The following is a 19,146-nucleotide window of genomic DNA, read 5'->3' as shown; positions in this document are numbered from 1 at the left end:
TTTACATTTTTCCTAAAATTATTTATTTACATTACACTCTTGCATTCTGCAATCCTAGCAGTCCAGCTTGACACAGACGGTAGCAGTAATTACCATTCCTATGATGCCAATGAAAATAATGTTTTAAAAAGTAGGCTGAGCAAAGCTAGCATAAATGGGAATTGAACAACAAATTGAACACAAGGGGAAACTATCATATGAACCATTGGCATTTAGTTTCATGGCTAAGCACTTGGTATTTTGATCTGACATGGTGCAGCAGTTGCTAACTTTGGTAACAACTGGAAAAAAGAACCCGGACTTCTGAATTCTATGATATCATCCTATTCATATTGAATCTGAGGCTATCGTCCAATGCCATTTTTATGAATTATTGGAAAGGTGTTACATAACTTTTTCAGCAAATGTGAAAGCCTATAGAGAATCTGTCTCTGATACTTATACACATTTCCAGAACACATAGTAAGTTTTTAAAAAAATCTTCATTTTTTTTACCAAGTTATGATGTGACAAATACCTTCTGATTGCAGGCTTTCAGACAGCTATAAAGAGCACTTATGAAGAGTAGCTATTTTGATAATGAGATAGATGTAATGTGTGAAAATAGTTTAAACATCTATGTAGGAAGGTAAGCTGTAAAGTAATTATTTTGGCAAAGAATGTTTGAAAGCAAGCATACTGCTTTATGTTCACAAAAATAACCATAATTTTATAGCTATACACACACACACACACACGCGTACGTGTGTGTATGGGTGTACACTGCTCAAAAAAATAAAGGGAACACAAAAATAAGACATCCTAGATCTGAATGAATTACATATTCTTATTAAATACTCAGTTTATTACATAGTTGAATGTGCTGACAACAAAATCACACAAAAATGATCAATGGAAATCCAATTTAGCAATCCATGGAGGTCTGGATTTGGAGTTACACTCAAAATTAAAGTGGAAAAAAACACTACAGGCTGATCCAACTTAGATGTAATGTCCTTAAAACAAGTCAAAATGAGGCTCAGTAGTGTGTGTGGCCTCCACGTGCCTGTATGACCTCCCTACAACGCCTGGGCATGACCTCCCTACAATGCCTGGGCATGCTCCTGATGAGGTGGCAGATGGTCTCCTGAGGGATCTCCTCCCACACCCGGACTAAAGCATCCCCCAACTCCTGGACAGTCTGTGGTGGCGTTGGTGGATAGAGCGAGACATGATGTCCCAGATGTGCTCAATTGGATTCGGGTCTGGGGAACGGGCAGGCCAGTCCATAGCATCAATGCCTTCATCTTGCAGGAACTGCTGACACACTCCAGCCACTGAGGTCTAGCAATGTCTTGCATTAGGAGGAACCCAGGGCCAATCACACCAGCATATGGTCTCACAAGGGGTCTGAGGATTTCATCTCGGTACCTAATGGCAGTCAGGCTACCTCTGGCGAGTACATGGAGGGCTGTGCGGCCCCCTAAAGAAATGCCACCCCACACAATTACTGACCCATTGCCAAACTGGTCATGCTGGAGGATGTTGCAGTCAGCAGAACATTCTCCATGGCATCTCCAGATCCTGCCACGTCTGTCACATGTGCTCAGTGGGAACCTGCTTTCTTCTGTGAAGAGCACAGGGCACCAGTGGCGAATTTGCCAATCTTGGTGTTCTCTGGCAAATGCCAAACGTCCTGCACGGTGTTGGGCTGTAAGCACAACCCCCACCTGTGGACGTCGGGCCATCATATCACCTTCATGGAGTCTGTTTCTGACCGTTTGAGCAGCCACATGCACATTTGTGGCCCACTGGAGGTCATTTTGCAGGGCTCTGGCAGTGCTCCTCCTGTCCCTCCTTGCACAAAGGCGGAGGTAGCAGTCCTGATGCTGGGTTGTTGCCCTCCTATGGCCTCTTTCACGTCTCCTGATATTCTGGCCTGTCTCTTGGTAGCGCCTCCATGCTCTGGACACTACGCTGACAGACACAGCAAACCTTCTTGCCACAGCTCGCATTGATGTGCCATCCTGGATGAGCTGCACTACCCGAGCCACTTGTGTGGGTTGTAGACTCCGTCTCATAAAGTGACCAAACCATCAGCCAGAAAGCACAGGAATGGAGAAGTGGTCTGTGGTCACCACCTGCAGAACCACTCCTTTATTGGGGATGTCTTGCTAACTGCCTATGCTTTCCACCTGTTGTCTATTCCATTTGCACAACAGCATGTGAAATTGATTGTCAATCAGTGTTGCTACCTAAGTAGACAGTTTGATTTCACAGAACTGTGATTGACTTGGAGTTACATTGTGTTGTTTAAGTGTTCCCTTTATTTTTTTGAGCAGTGTATGTATATATATGTGTGTGTGTTTGTGTGTGTGTGTGTATGTATACATACATACATACATACATACATACACACACACACACACACACACACACACACATATATATATATTTATTTCTGTAAGCAAAACCATTTGAGTCATTTTCATATTTAACAGGACTTGAACAAGAAATTCTAGTTTATCAAAAGTATCTGTTTCAATAAGATTATAATATAATTTAAAATGCAACAGAAATGGAAGATGAATTAAAAGTTCTTCAAAGGAAAATGATCTCAAAAGTGAGATGATATAATGGAATAGAATTTCATTTTTTGTTTTGAAAACATGAGTATAAACCAACTGCCCATTCAAGGGGAAATAGAAACATTGGCAAATAATGAAGATTAAGAACTTAAAACTTTAGCCGGTAACAAATGCTGTTCAACCAGCTAATATTAAACTGAGAAACATATCTGTATTCTTAACTAAAATAATCATTCAGCTAGTAAACCTTCAAGGAAAAGGGATAATTAACATACGTTTTCTGCAATAATATGGCTTGTTAATAGGAAATTTCATCACATCTGTCTGATGTATGAATTTATTTTATTAAATTTACATCTTTCCTACTGAATATGGAAATATACACTTAAGTACCTCCACAAAAATGATGTAAATTGTCTAAAATATCCCTGAGTTATGTCAAAAGTTTGGCAACATGATTGTTAGTTCCAGATTTCTCCTGGATGATTAAAGCTGCACCTTTAAGATGACCTGTGTTGAAAGTCTACATCAGAGGCCCCCAACCTTTTGGGTATCAAGGACAAGTTCCGTGGAGAAAGGTTTTTCCGCAGACTGGAGGGGGTATCATTTTGCGTACTATCTGCATCCCCAGGATGGGGCTTTGATTGTTTGCGTGGATCAGTTGCTGGCGTACTACAGACCGGTGCTGGTCTATGGATCGGGAGTTGGGGAACCCTGCTCTTTGTGACTCTGGGGGAAGTAGATTATCTTATCCCATTTCAGTTGGTGTTCAGGATGGAGATAGCACTAGTTGTTCTTACCGATGACACAGCAGTGATGGAATGATAAATCCATTTTGGTGCTCCTAGGTTTCTTAGAGGCTTTCAACAGCATCCACAATGAATATGATTGATTTGTATAAAATTCTGCATGACATGCCAAAAGAAGACACAGTTTTCTTTTTTCAAAACACTGGGACCTACTATATATTTTATCTTCATCCAAGCAATATATAAAGAATAAAGGTAAAGGTGTTACACATAAAAACATGAAAAGTTGACTTTGCAATAATTTTATTCAACAAAATATGCCATTTCCTTCTGTGGAAAAAGTAAGGACACCCTTAGCTGTGCCATCTGATATTGTCTGCCACCTTTGTAAGAAACAACCTCAAATTAGGCTGGAAGGAATTTTCCCGTGTTTCTTTAAATCTGGACTTTGATTTTGACATTCCAGAACTTTCCATTTCTTTTTTCTTCTTCATCCATTCCTTGGTGGATTTACTGGAATACTTATGTAATTTTTGGTTGACCTTCATTTTTTTCCATTTTTGGTTGACCTTCATTTTTCTGACATGGTCTCAGGTTATCTTCAGCTTCCTCTGGTATAATGAAAAATTCATAGAATAGTGGATTCTATGATGATGAGTTGCTCAGGCCCTGATGCAGCAATGCAGTCCCACACTATAACATTTCCACTACTGTGTTTTACAGTCGGTATCAGGTTCTTCTGATGAAAGGATGTATTTGGTTCTGGTGCTGTGGCCAAATAACTCTAACTTTGCCTCATCTATCCAGAAGATTGCTTCTATTTAAGAAGAGTAGTTAGCTCAAGCATTGGCAACAACAACCATTTACTCAGACTCGTTATGCCTTGGCTCTGGACTTGAAACCTTGTGACTTTGACCAGGGCCAGAATTGGCTGACAATCCTTCTACAATATTTGGATCCTTGGACTTTGCCTGACCGCTGCTATGCCTGCTGTTTTGGATTTGAAACTGTCTCAAGCCAAGCTTATTGGACTTTTGGGGATTTAGTTTCCCCAAAACAAATGGGCGCATCCATATGTTTGCATTTACATTTCTCTCTGCTGCTTGTTTATTTGCTCCATAAATTTCTCAGTGAAGTTTGCAATCACCTCTCTGTGTGTTTGTGGAGACAGGACATTTTGCCTAAATAACAGTTTATGATTATCCCCATCAACCCCATCTTCTTTATTCTCTAAACTGTCATGGTTAAGTGCTACAATGTGGTAGCAACTTTTAGATGGTTCCGATGATCACATCCAAGATTAGAAACTATATGTAACCTTGAGAACTTAAATGATTGTGTCAAGAAAACCTACACTCTCCATCATAGTATGTTTAGGAGGTTAGTTGTTAACAAATTAACAAAAAGGTAATAGATATCTGGCTTGAAATTACATTGCCTCATTGAACGATGTTCACTCCTGGGCTCTGTACTCCTCAAGAAGTTTATAAATAACTTAGATGAATGGAAGAAACTTTTTTTCCACTGAAACCAATCTATCAGGGCAATCCAGTCTACCCAAATATGGGATTGAGCATACTGCTTCCGCTTTCGTCTTATAAAATATAAAATATAAATTCAATGAATGGAAGCAATGTTTATTAAATTTGCAGATGAGATAAAATTGAGTAATATAACTATTAGCTTATAAAGCAAAAATAAAAACACTCTTAAGAGACTAGAGGGATGGCTAGAAATAACTTTCTCTGTAAAATAGAATCCAATGAACCAATATAAAATGGGGAATATCTGCCTGGAGAATACTACTCATGATTAATTAATAGTAATTAATTGCAAACTGAATCAGCAGCAGATGCAATTTGAGGCAGGAATAGAAATATCATTTTCAAATCAGGGAGAATAACTGTTCAACTGAACTATTGGTCAGACCCTATCTTGAGACTGGCTTTGTGCACCATGGTTTAAAAATGGTTTCAGACAAAGATAATAGTTTAGAGAAAGGCAAGAAGGATGGTTGTGGAATTAGAAACTAAGTGGAACTACGTTAATGGGGAAAAAAAACAGGAAATGCACAACTTTAAAAAGGAAGAAACACAAGAGAAACCATAACTACCTGTTTTTCAACTACCTGTAAGGATGTTGTATAGGGGATGATAGGGCAGACATAGAATAATGGATTTAAGTTACAGAATAAAAAAATCTTGTTAACAGTAAGAGCAGTTTGATAGTGGAATCATCCTCCCAAGATGATGATAGGCTCCTCTTTATAGAACATTTTTAAGCAAAAGATAGACAACCATAAATGGTCCATGTTTTAATTTGGATTCTTACAAAAAGCAGTAATTGGGTGTTAGGATTTCAATAGCCCCTTTCAAGTCCAGAATTTTTAAGATCACAAATTCTCAGCACCCAATATTGTGTATATTTTTCTGATCCTTCGCAATATGTATCAAGGTACTTGTTATGGGGAGCAGCTTCATGGCTGGAGAGATAACATTCTTCTTGCATTTAAAAGTCTCTGGTAAACTATAATTGTGAAATTATAACATGCTTGCATTTTTGTAGCCATGCTTTTTTTCTATTAGCTCTAATAATGGTTGCACAATGCTGAGATGGGAAAATACAACATTGACAGACAGACATTAGAAATTGGAAAGGGAAAAATGAAAGCAATTATTGTTTTGAGCCTAGTAACCAGTATCTTTAGTGAGGCAACAGCTCAGTAAATTGGGAAATAACCATTTTACAAGCAAGATGAAGTTCAGTACTATAAAGGGAAGATCCAGATTTCTTCCAAACTGACATAAGTCAACCTACTCTCTAAACCAACTGATTTTGTAAGTACATACATATTTAGAATAGTTTCTGAATTGCTGCAACATGTAGACGTTTCCTAAGAGCCTTTATTTTAGGAGGGTGAGACAGTAGAAGATGTGAAATAATCTTGTAATTTAAGACTGATACTGATCATTTGGCAAATTGAACTGGATAGCAGGAATAAAGCCTAGACAGGTAAGTTGAATGTATGAGTAAAATAAATCATTATTTGGGCTACTGTCAAAAAGTGAATTATAGCCAAATGAAGACTGGGCTGAAGGATCTACTGAAATAGATTTTTTTCAGAGCCACAAAGTAAAAAAGGAATAAAATAGAACATTATGGACTGCTCATCCCTTAATCAGAGTAATTATAGAGATACAAATTCAAACACTAAGAAATATAATATCTATCAAATACCATGTGGATGCTTAGTGGATTTTTTTTTCATTAGAAAAGAATGTAAAACTTAAGTTCTGTCTTGAACTCCCCTTTTATTTAAAAAATCAATTGCAAAAATTATATTAATAAACAAAGCTAAAAAATAGCAAACACCAGGATCTGCAATTCTATGAAAGCAAGTGTTGTGTAATTCTAGAGGCCTGATTTCAAGTAAATGTATTTATAATTGGAAAGGAAGAGAAATGTAATTAAATCAGTAGCTGAAATACAGAAATAAAATGGCAAATAAGAGTGACGGCAATAGTAAATTTGGAAATACATGGTACTAGCAGTAGCTTGCACCTGCCAGTGATACAATATAATTGATAAATTATGCCAATGAGTTTTTAAGTGGATGAAATTGCATAATGCATCTTATATTTCCTATTATTAAAAAAATCCTCATGATTTCACTTCTTAGGAATTACCCAATAAAACAGGCATGATGATAATTATATCAATCCTGTCTTTTCTATGTTCACACACACACACACACACACACACACACACACACACAGGGAGGGAGGGAGAGAGAAATGGGGGAAAGAGTAGAGAAGGGTTTCTTTTGCCCTTCTAGAAAAGTCTAATACTAAAGTATGAAAGAGAATTGAAGCTGAAATCATGACTATGACAGCTAGAAGTTCCTCTAATAGAACTAATTTACATAGTTGAGCTATTTAGAAAATTATACCTTTTATTCACATGTCTAACTTTTCATCCAAAAATAAGGAACTGTTCCAGGCACGTTTTAAAACAAAAAAATATGTAACAAGTGGTCTCAAGTGATTTCTCCCTCTGAAGCCTACAAACAATGGCAACTACAATCCGACTTCCTACAATTTCTCTTATGCAGAAAAACATACATTTTCCTTATAAATATTCTTCTACACACTGTCATTTAGCATTTCCTTAAACATGTTCTCTACTTACATTACAGATAAGGAAAACTGAAATTTTATACATCTGTATCTTGAGGTAACTGCTTTTGGTGAGTTGGGTGACTACAGAAATTTGATAAATAAATAACAAACTTTTCACTAGAACAAATGGAAGATGCTTCCAAGTATGGAATGACTACAATTGACTCTACAGGTAAACTGCATTATTATAGAGCAGGAAAAGCTAGTCCTTCTAGACAGCTTCACCCTTATTCTGATTCTTAGTCGAAAGACTTCAGAAGTAACAAATAAGAATTTGTTTAAATAAAGCTTTCAGATGTTACACCAAGTAATTTTCCTGTTAAGAATAAGCACACAAACAATTAACAGATTTAAAGCTTCCAAGATACAAACATCCAGGATGCCTAAAAGCTGTGCCCATAAGATCACTGTATATTAAGGGACTAGGTGGACAGGACTATCTAGTCCCTTAAGACAGGATGCTATTTCAAACATAAATACCAAACTTTTAAAAAGACATCTGGATCATTTTTTACTGCATCTTAAAGGTACATCCTAAGTATTTTTGTTCAGCATACAAAACACAATCTTCCACTCTTGTGTTCAAGCTAGTCTAACAAAAGGCTACACAGTATTCTTATATATAAAGAGCTGTCTATTCAGTTTCTTTCACTTGTCTTACGAAGTGGGGGTTACTCAGCAAAGCTGAAGTTGTAAGATCGGAGATGGGGGTGGGGGGAGGAGAACAAACTGTTCCTATGGTGCCAGTGAATTAACGGTCTTTAGAGATAGTGAACGCAATTGCACGTTAATTGTTCCATTTTCTAGGACCATTCATTCCCTAAGAACGGCTCTACGTCAAAGAAATATTATTCGCAAAAGAAAATACCTGAAACCACTTGCTTTGAGAGTAGCGAAGCCCTAGATGGAGACTCAAGACTTGTCTTCGGGGCTTGGGGGGGCAGGGATATTTCTTGAGCAGCTGTCGGAGAACCTATATCTGTGAATGAGCCTTACTACTAGCACCGAGACGCCAATCAGACGTATTATATCGAAGTATATTCAATCCACATTTCATTACCTCTCACCAAGCAGCCAGTCCTCAAGTAAAATATACGTGTGTGTGTCCATCGGATAAAGTGCTGCCAGAAGTAGAAAAAGCAGAAAGGCAAATGAAGCAGCGGATTGTTTGGGGAGGGGGGGCGCCCATGGCGACTCGCTGAGCCTGGCATCGGCTGTCGTTTGGTTCTCCGCCGGCTTCACCCACCCAGCTTCGGTGTCTTGCCTCCCCACACCCCCACGGGCGAAGTTGGGCATCGAAATTCTCCGGCGAGCCGCCTCTCTCCCGGGTGGGTCACATCGCCCCACGCGCGGGGCTCAAGGGAGGCCGGGCCCGCCAAGCCTTCGGGTTCAGCCGCTGCGGGGAGAAGAGGCAGGCAAACCTTCGCGGAGCTCCACGCGAGGCTCCCAGGCGGAGTTGGGCGTTTCTCCCGCCCGGGTCCAGCTGTTCCCCACCCCACAGTCCTCCCACTCACCTGGGAACGGTTCCATGGCCCTCCGCCCTGTCCTTCAGCAGCAGTTCGCCTTTTGCGCCGCTGCCGTGGCTGCAGCCGAGCCCGGGAGGACGCCCCGGAATCGCATCTCCCCTTCTCCTCTCCTGCTACTTTCGCCTGGCCGTTCTTGCTTGGCCCCCCACTCTGGGCTTGCTCGAGTCCTTTAGCCCCGGTCCGTTCTTCCTTCTCTCGGCTTTTGTCCCCCACCCCAACCCCCTAAACCCTCCTGGGGTTCTGCCAGTTGACTCGCGTACCGCGGTTTAAACCCCAAATGCCAGCCAGGCTCATCCGTGCCCGGGCGAGGAGCGAAGTGCTTCTCCTACTTGCTCCCGCCGGTGCGGATCCAAGCAGGAGAGAAGGCGATTATGTCCCGATCAAAGCCAGCGGCCAGATCCCATTTCAAAACAGAGCGGGAGGGAGGAGCGGGGAGAGTTTTTTTTTTAGTTAATTCATTTCTAGGAGGATGCTCCTTTCCAATCTTGACGCAATCCCCAGGCGGCTCAGAAGGGGGTGGAAACCTGTTCCAACGCCGGCGGCGCTTGTCAAAAGGCCGAGGAAATCTGTCGCGATCAGCCCCTTTCCATCTTACCTCAGGCGTGGCTTGGGCGAGTAAACTTCACCCGGCATGCAAAAACACTCCGGCCCTCAAACTTTAGCCTATGAAGGCATTTCTTTCTACCCCGTCTCTGCCTCCTCCCCCTCCCCACAACACACCAATTTCTCCAATTGCCAGAAAACGCAAGTTTTTCTTTCCATGGCATCTCTATGAGCCCCAAAACTAACCAGCCTCACGGAGCCAAGTGGATTGTGTAAACGGAGGCGCTGTGCTTACTTTATGATGTAGTGTGTTTTACAAGCGGAGGAAGTTAATTTAGTCCATTATGGTTAACTAAGGAGTAAATCTCTCATGAGAAGGGGCGTGCAAAAGTGCACAATCATGCCTACCATCCCTACCCTATTGTCCCCATTTATTCATACCTATTTCCTGTATTCTTACTCATGTTTATACTTATACCTATTATCTTGTAAGCTATTGACAAATCAAATAATAAAATAAATAGAATATATCAAAAGAGAAAGAGCATCTGAACCCAAGGCAAGGGATGAGGGACCTACTACCTCTCTCTGTTTGATCTTCTTCGAGGTTTCCCTGTGGAAAACACCCTTCATAGACAAAGGTAACTTTGAAAAAAAAAATTGGGTATTTTAGATTGGTGACTGCAGTGGTTACAAAATAAAATCTATATTTAAGGAGAGTTGCTGAGAAAAAAAATCAGTTTCTTTAGGAAACTAAATAATATGTAATAACAATACACAATGCAAGATTGTACCTGATTTTGACAGGAACTTCTGGATTAATATATAGCAAAGTTGGGTTGGGTCCAGAAGATAAAACATGGAACATGAAGTTGAAAATCTAAATGGCATATGGCATCTTTTTCAAATAGTCAGCAAATATGCCAGGGACAGGATCCAGCCAACTCTTTTTTTATTACACTAAGAAAGGTACATGGTCAAATCAAATCTTTTCCATCACAGACTGTAAAAATGGCTACATTATTTATTATGCAGTCTGAACATTTGGCTAACTGTCAACCAGATGTTCAGATTGGATTTGGTATTTTTATCCACCTTTATCACGTCCTTCCCAAGGACCTGGGATAGGAGATGTTGTTTGTTGATGTTAAAGATATCGTTGCAAGATGTAAGCTGTTCCGAATAAAGCTGACTTTTGCAATTGACTGATGGTGATTTTGGTGATACCTATGATGTTCAAGTGGTGCTCCAGTTGCTTTGGGGCTGCACCTAAGGTGCCTATTGCTACTGATACCATCTTTACTTTTTTTGCCACAGTCGTTCTATGTTATTAAGTTATTATTATTAGGTTATATTAACGCTATTCTGGTAATATTGAAAAACACGTGACTACAGTCTGGGTGTTCAAGTGCCCAGCTCACTATTACAGTATCACAGGGAGCTGTGGTCATGTGATAACCATTTGTAACTTTCCCAGCCACCTTCCCATAAACAAAGTCAGTGGGGAAGCTGGCAGGGAAGCTCACAAGTTACTTTGGTAAGTGACTCATGCTTGTACTGGCCTCTCCCTGGCCTCCCATGGTTTGCACACAGCCTGAGCGCTCATGGCCCTCCCTTAAGTCCTGCATAACTTGTGCCAGCCCTTTCCTATGAGCACGCATGTGCTCCGTACCTCAGACTCCTGCCTTCATGTATAATCACCCACACCGCACTACATGTCTTGAGGTTACATCAACTGAGACTAGCCAGGATTGCCAACACTAAGTAAGGTGGTCATTTAAAATTGAGCTTTACAATCACTTCATTTAGCAATGGCAATTCCAGTCCCAGTCACTTAAGACAGCAGTCTTAAGCCAAGAATTACCTATATTTAATTGAAATGTCCATGTTGGATCATAGGTGTTACTTGCAATGGTTAGATACTACTGATATAATTGTTCTAAAAATATTTTAAAGGTAAGATATTATTTCAGGAACAAATGTATACAGGCATAACCAAAAGTACTGGTATCATTCCATACAGATTCAGATATTCTGTACACTTCATTGCTTTTCTCCCCCAATCTCTCTCTCTCTCTCTCTCTCTCTCTCTCTCTCCACAAACATATACAGTGTATATGTGTGTGTGTAATATATATGCACACACACATATAATTTACAATTATATATATGTATGTGTATGTATGTATATATTATTTCATAAATACTTTTGAATAAAGCAATTATATTCTTATTATCCTATTCCCCCCTTCCCCATAACCCTTATTGAATAATTCATGAATCAATGGAAACCTTTTTAATTAATACCTCATAAAGTTTTCATTTCAGTTGTGAATATATTGAAAGAAGAAATGAAGTCAGTGAATTGAAGTGAGTGTTCCATATGCTATTGGAGCAGGACAAAATGGAGCAATAAAGTTTTAAATTGGATACATTCTTGATGATGTAGGATTTTATAATCAAGTTACTTGTACAAGAGGCTTTTTTTGAAAATGGCCCACAAAGGGATAGAGAAATAGTTTTTTTTAATGTTTAAAAGAATACTCCAACAAATCGGTTTTAAATTATGGAAAACTGATAATAGGAAGAGAGAAAAATCTATGTTGCACTTTATCTAGAGATAATCCTTGTTTAGTGACTACAATTGGGACTGGCAATTTGTTTAAGTGAAACTCCAGATGTTGTGGGTGTTATAACACAGGAGATTTTTAAGAAGAAATGTGACATCCATCTCTGTCCAGAATGGCATAGGATCTCCTGTTCCAGCAGAAGATTCACCTAGAAGGCCTCCAGATCTCTTCCCACTCTGTTATTCTAAGTTCTAAGTGGTCACTAAGTGAAACCAAGACTGGGCTTATGATCTTGCATCGGCTTTCCTTTGCTTTACAGATCTGTGAAGATCATAAATGTAAAGAAAGTTGCTTTTCATCACTGTCATAGCTATGAACAGTCACTAAATAAATATACAAGTACCTTCAAAATATATTTCTAAGAGGAAGAAAATATGCGTTGAAAGGTGTGTAGAAGTGCTCATGCCTTTTCAGTAGGATTCCATTTTTTTAAATTATTTACCCCTCCCAATTATACTTCAACCCAAAGTTCTCACTTGAGACACAAATGACCAAGCTCAACTTATCACATTATACAAAGATCCAGCTTTCTGGAGAAGGTTCTAATGGTCGAAAAGATAGAACAAAAAGAAGACAAGAACTATGAGCAACAAGGTGGATGGCTGCAATTATAGTGGAAAGAGGTGAACTGTTGGTAGACCTGAAAGACGAACCTGTCATGAGGCAAATCTATGAAGCTGTTAAGAATCAACAACAGCCTGATGGAACATAATCAACCAACCAACCAACAATGTTATTAAAAATTTGTCACAAGGGAACTTCCATTTTATACAATGTTTACATTGTATGAGCACATACCTAAAAATTCCAGTCAAGGTTGGTGGAAATTATAAAAGTGCATAGAAAGAATAACATATCCCCTGGTTGGTAACAAGCTTGCAAAGTAAATAGGTTGGTTGGCATTGTGTCAAAAAAGCAATGAAGTTAGTTTGCTTCTCTAGTAATTGGAAATAGGTTTAGAGAAAACAAATGTCTTATGACACATATAGAAAGAAAACCTAAGCTAATATGTCATGTTGCTTCTGAGTATCAAAATTCATATGCAAAGCATGCACTCCTAGTGATTGCTATAAACTGTTAACAATTTACATTCCAGTCATAAAAGAGCCCAGCTTTAGCTATTAGTCAGGTATTAAACTACAACTCCTATTTTCTTCCAGCCAATATGGTCATAACTTATAATATTTGTCAGGACCTCTCCTCCTTTTTTAGAATTCAAGTTATTTTTCTCTTTAAACCAGATTTAATTGGGCAATCCTTCAACAGAATATGCCGCCTATGAAAGAAATGTCTTCTGAAAATTGCGTGACCACCCTACTGTACTTACCCTTTCTTGTAACTTTTTTGTACTGTTTCTACTAATTTTGCCAATACAAGAAGTCTTTGATCTATGACTACAATGGGGACCATAATTTCCATTGCTAAGCAAGATGCTTGTTAAGTGAGTCACACTCAATTTTATGATCTTTTTTTTGCCATGGTTCCTAAACAATTCATCGCAGTTGTTAAGTGAACCATCCAGATGTTAAGTGAATATGGTTTTCTCCATTGCCTTTGTTTGTTGGAGCCAATTGGGAAGGTCACAAATAGCAATCATATGATCCTGGAATTCTGCATCATCATAAATACATGCTCAAATTTTGATCATGTGACCGTGGAGATACTGGAATGGCTATAAGTATGAAGACTGGTTGTAAGTCACTTTTTTCAGCGCTGCTGTAACTTCAAATGGTCGTTAAACAAACGGTTGTAAATTGAAAACCACCTGCAGCCTATTTCTCTTTCAAGCGTGTAAACTATTTGTCTTTTGAGGCCCACCTTGCTTTATTTCAGCTGAGCACTTCATATCCAATTACAGGTTTTAACAAAACAAAAGTAGTTATTACTTCCAAACTGTAAAATGGGTAGGCATGTGTGATGGCATATACAGACTGAATTATGAATGTTTTGGTCAAATATTATAAAATGTAATATAGTTATATTCTAAATAAAAAAGCCCTACTGTTGATTCTGTAGTTTGGGAGATAGCCTTGGTAAAAGAAAGACAGAATATCTCCATTAAATCCACATTATCATTTTAATAAGTCAAGATTAGCCCTACATGTTGTGCTGCTGCTGAAGTTCTCATTTTACACTGCAGAAGGTGAAGGAGTTCAAATAGACTAAATATTTAGACTGAAGACTAGAAAATGAGCAAAATCGCAATATAGATTTAAAGACCAGTGTTCCCCCTGACAAGAACGATCCAAAGTGCACTAAAGATGTCTCTTTGAATGGGGACAAAATGTTTGCAACCAAATCATCAAGCTTGGAGCGCAAACCAACAACATAACTACCAACTCAAGCTACTAATATTCAAGGACATTCCAGATTAATATACTATATAATATATAACACAATATAAAATAAAAGGTATAAATTGGCATTTGTTAATCTATTAGATTTATACTTACATTTCACCATTAAAAACAAAATAATAAGCAATATGTATGAACATGCCATGTGCATACATTAATATATTTGTCATAAATGGAAAGATGAGACAATATAATAAAATGTAGAACAAAATATTTGCTTAACTGCATATACATGAAGTTGTAGCATTTAACCATCTGCTAACACCATAGTTGCAATCCTATTCATTTGTACTTATCTATAGAATATACCAGTTTCAATATTTCTTTACAGAGTTCCATAAAACGCTTGACAAATTCAAGCACTGGGCCCAATCTAACAAGATGCAGTTCAGCAGCAAGAAATGTAAGGACCTACACTTAGGTAGGAAAAACCAAATGTATAGATATAGAATAGGTGGTATCTGGTTCAACAGTAGTAACTGTAAGAGGGATCTCGGTGTTCTAGTAGACTGTCCCTTAAGTATGAGATAGGAATGTGCTGCAGCTGCTAAAAAGGCCAATGTAGTCCTAGGATACATCAACAGAAGGATAGCAAGACAACAGGAATGATAGTACCGTTTTATACTGTGCTGGTGAGACCACACTGCATTTACTTCTGGACACCACAATACAAAAAAGATGTTGAGGCCTGAAAAGTGTGCAAAGGAGAACAACAATGATAATAAAGGGTCTGGATGCTAAATTGTATGACAAACGTTTGAGGAGCCTAGGTATGTCTAGCTTATCAAAGAGAAGAATTGAGGGGACACGATAGCTACCTTCCCCTACTTGAGGGGCTGTCACAAAGAAGATGGGATTGACTTATTCTCTAGGGCACTAGAGAGCAGAACAAGTAAAGTAATGGACTGTGAAGCTTATGTTGAAGAGAGATCAAACTCCATGACAATTAAGGAGAAATTTTCTGGCAGAAAGAGCAGTTAATCAACGGAATTTTGGAAAAAGGGTTTGCCTCCTGGAGTTGTGTAAGATACATCTTTGGAAGTTTTCAAAAATAGACTGGATAACCATTTGACCAAGATGGTATAAGACTCCTACTTTGAGCAGTGGGTTGGACTAGAACATTGCTGGGGTCCTTTCAGACTATGATTCTATGCTTCTATGCATTAGGTTCCACAAGTAGGAGAAGTCTGATTTTATACATTGGACAATAATAATTTAGTGTTATGTGTGTATTTTCCTTAAGCACACATGATGGACTTGCAATAATTAAATACTGAAGATCAGTGGTGGGATTCAATTTTTTTTACTACTGGCTCTGTGGGTGTGGCTTGGTGGGCATGGCAGGGAAAGGATACTGTAAAATCTCCAGCCAGAGGTGGTATTTGCCGATTCTCTGAACTACTCCAAATTTCAGCTACCAGTTCTCTAGAACTGGTCAGAATGTGCTGAATACCACCTCTGCTGAAGATGATGAATCTGGATTATGGCAAAATTGTGTATTAAATCTGTCCAGTCAGCTCCTCCTGCCAATATCAACATATAAATACATCATTACTGCAATGAAATGAAAGTACACAAATTGAATTAAGAAACACAAGTAAATAGGAAAATAATTCACAAGGACTTACCAGGAACAAATGAAAATCAATATAGAAAATGCAAAAATGGACAAAGAATGTATCCAAAGAAGGAATTTCTAAGGTAGTTCTTATTCCTTTACTTTATATTTATCAGAAGATACCTTTACACATACTGTACCTTAAACAGAGAAATTATAATTCCAACAACAAAGCAGATTAAAAGTGAACACAGTGCATCTTTACTTGGAAATATCATTGAATTAAAATGGGATGGTTTTTTGCCAAATAATTTGCCAATATGATGAGAAAGAGATAATCCTTTTTTGGGGTGGGTGGGTGGGTGGAGACTCTATGCAGTTTGTGGGATGGGAGGGCAGGAAGGACTTTAAATCATCTATCCGTCCATTAATCAGTTGGTTCTTGGACAGCAGACTGAGCATGCATAAAGGTTATCTCATCGTAACACTCCATGATATATTACATTGTCTCTCAATAGAGTAATTCTTTCTAAGTGGCATCTGTACACATAAATTAACCTTTTCATTTTTCATATAAATACACTGGGTATATATTTGCTTTTTGAATGAGATGATCATGTTGTCTGCAAAGGACCAAAACTTTATTTCTTACTTTTCAAACAGCATTTCACAAACAGCCCTGAGTGAAAATGAACACGAACATTAGGAAATTAATTTTCCTAATGTTGCCTGTGTTAGTCATAAAAGTGCAGCTTTGCAGCAGAAATGCTGATGCCACAGGAAGGCCACATCCCACTGGCAGCAACTCCTATCTTATCCTACATCTGAATAGGTTGAATGCTAGTTTTTGGGTTCCCTCCTTTAGTCCATTGGAGAGATTTCTAGTGGCAATTTATGGCGTTTTGAAGAGCTGAGAGAGAAGATGGACACCATCTGTTTGAAGATTATTAGAAAAGTTTGGAGAGCAGGAATGGCTGCTGTATAGAAAGAGTCTTAACACTAATTGTATTGTTTCTGTACAACTAATTTTAAAGCTTCTAAAACAGATTCCAAGCTTTGTCTTACATTTTATTTGTCTTCAGCATGTCAAAAATATAGATAAAATGATATGGAAATTACACTACAGATCATCTGGCTTTTTTATAATAATCTATAAAAACATCTGATGAACCAATATTCCCAAAGACTGTATTGGCAGTATTTAGCAAGCAATGTTGAATTTCATGCAGGCACAAGTTTCTCTTGAAGATTTCTGCTGAACAAGTCCTATTAGGAAGCACCAATATAAGCTTCATCTCTTAATCCGATCAGGAATAATTTGCTCTTAATAAACTGCCACGTTTGCTGAAGAAATGTTTGTTTCTCAGAATTTATTGTTTTGTCTGGGCAGACATTAAGAAAGGACATTGTCCTCAGCCAAGGCTTGTTACTTGAAAATTGCAGGCCACGAGTCTTAAGAATAATTTGTTGAATAAAGTCTTGCATTGAGGAATTTCAAACATTCAAATGAGGAACTGTAACCTGACCAATTTGTTCTACTGACTCCTCTCAGATGAGTGAAATTGGCTGAAATATATGTTTTCTGGGAAGCATTCATCAGGCTATTTTTTAAACCAGATCAGCTTTTAAACCTTTTTTTAAACCAGATCAGCTAGAAACTACTGAGGACCTTATCTTGTCATCTCTCTTGGTTTGTGATGTATTTATTTTGTGTAGAGGTATTTTTGACAGGACTTATTTTGAACAGGATAGAATACAAAATAGAGCAGGTAAATATTAAAACTAAGAGAAGCTGGAAGGAATATGGAAGGAAGATTGCTGCTGTAGATTAAGATCTTAATGCAAATAAAAGCAGTAAAATAATCCATTTGCAATGTTTTCTTTAGTCACTAGATGGCACAAGACAACATTTTCTGTAGGACCAAAAGAATCAGATAAGAACCATGGAAATGGGTTACTTTTAGTATATATAATATTGAATATATATCCTTATATGCATGTATATATGTATGTACATATATATAACCATATTATATATGTATGCATGCACACACACATACATATATTCTTGTGTGAATATGTGTGTCTATGTGTATAAAATATAGAATGTTTATGATTTTTAAAATTATTTGATTACATTATCATTCATCTTAATATCTTGTACAACAGCACTTTGTTTTGCTGTAGTTTTCAGAGATACATCTAGGGAAAAAAATTCAAAACCATATTTTAACAGCCAAATAGCATGTTATTATATTCAGACATTTTTGAAAGAATCAGGAAAATTGCCAGAGGAAGTTGTTTTGTGAATTGCACATAGTCAAATAGTTATTTAAAATGCAGCAATTATCTCCTCCTTTCATATTCGGTTTTGTTGTTAGCCTATAGTTGCCATATAAGCATCATATCCAGTTCCTCTCTGATACCAAATTTCTAAAGAAATAATCCCCATGGAATGGGATTAGACCACCACAATAGATCTTGCATAAGTTTAGACTGAAAAGAGGTATAATTAAAAAAATCTCTGCACCTTGATTTGGCTTACTCAATGCTTAGAAAAAAGCACTCTTTACACTGTCCTTGTAAGTGCATATCTTCCAGCATGGCTCTCTGACAATTCAATTGTGTTTCAGAAAACAAATGTGGTAAGCTTTTGCTCAGATTAAATTATTTTTTATTTTGTTTGCTACAATTCCACTGAGAAAATTAAAGCATGTCACACAAGTAGCACCTAAGATGCATTTATTATTTTCTGACAACCTCTTATTTTCCAGCATAGGTTTTCCACAATATTTACATTTACCCCATCTTTCATATATTTCCCAGAGTTGTGTTTTTCCAGTCCACATATTAATCTCCTTTTCAGTTTTCTCCAGTGAATCATCACCTCCTCCCCACCCGCGGCCCAAAGTCTGGTGTTGTCTAGACATATTGGTCTATAACTCCCAGAATTTCTAGTTTAGGGAACTCTGGGTTGAGTTAAGGAAGACTGATATACAGTTTTATATAACACAAATATGTTAGCCTTCAAGATGTTA

At 38.0% G+C, this 19,146-nt stretch overlaps 1 protein-coding gene across 9 annotated transcripts in view; it reads right to left on the bottom strand.

Annotated features, from left to right (window-relative positions):
• Positions 1-19,146, bottom strand: part of SULF2 (sulfatase 2) — a 265,704-nt gene that overhangs the window by 96,990 nt on the left and 149,568 nt on the right. Inside the window, exon 1 of one of the 9 annotated variants that reach the window (XM_026697515.2) lies at positions 9,009-9,658. The exons of 5 other annotated variants lie outside the window; for them this stretch is intronic. In XM_026697515.2, coding sequence (XP_026553300.1) covers positions 9,009-9,024 — 16 coding nt within the window. In that variant the 5' untranslated portion in view covers positions 9,025-9,658. Of the gene's footprint in view, positions 1-8,362; positions 8,478-8,554; positions 8,574-9,008; positions 9,659-19,146 lie in introns of those variants that run through there. 3 more of the 9 variants (XM_087929020.1, XM_087929019.1, XM_087929024.1) reach the window with 3 other exon arrangements.

This window comes from Pseudonaja textilis, chromosome 3, assembly GCF_049901715.1.
Source record: "Pseudonaja textilis isolate UNSWEBS1 chromosome 3, rPseTex1.2, whole genome shotgun sequence".
In the NCBI taxonomy this organism is placed as follows: domain Eukaryota; kingdom Metazoa; phylum Chordata; class Lepidosauria; order Squamata; family Elapidae; genus Pseudonaja; species Pseudonaja textilis.
Note: the sequence above shows the minus strand (reverse complement) of the source record. Positions and strands in the feature narration are given on the sequence as shown.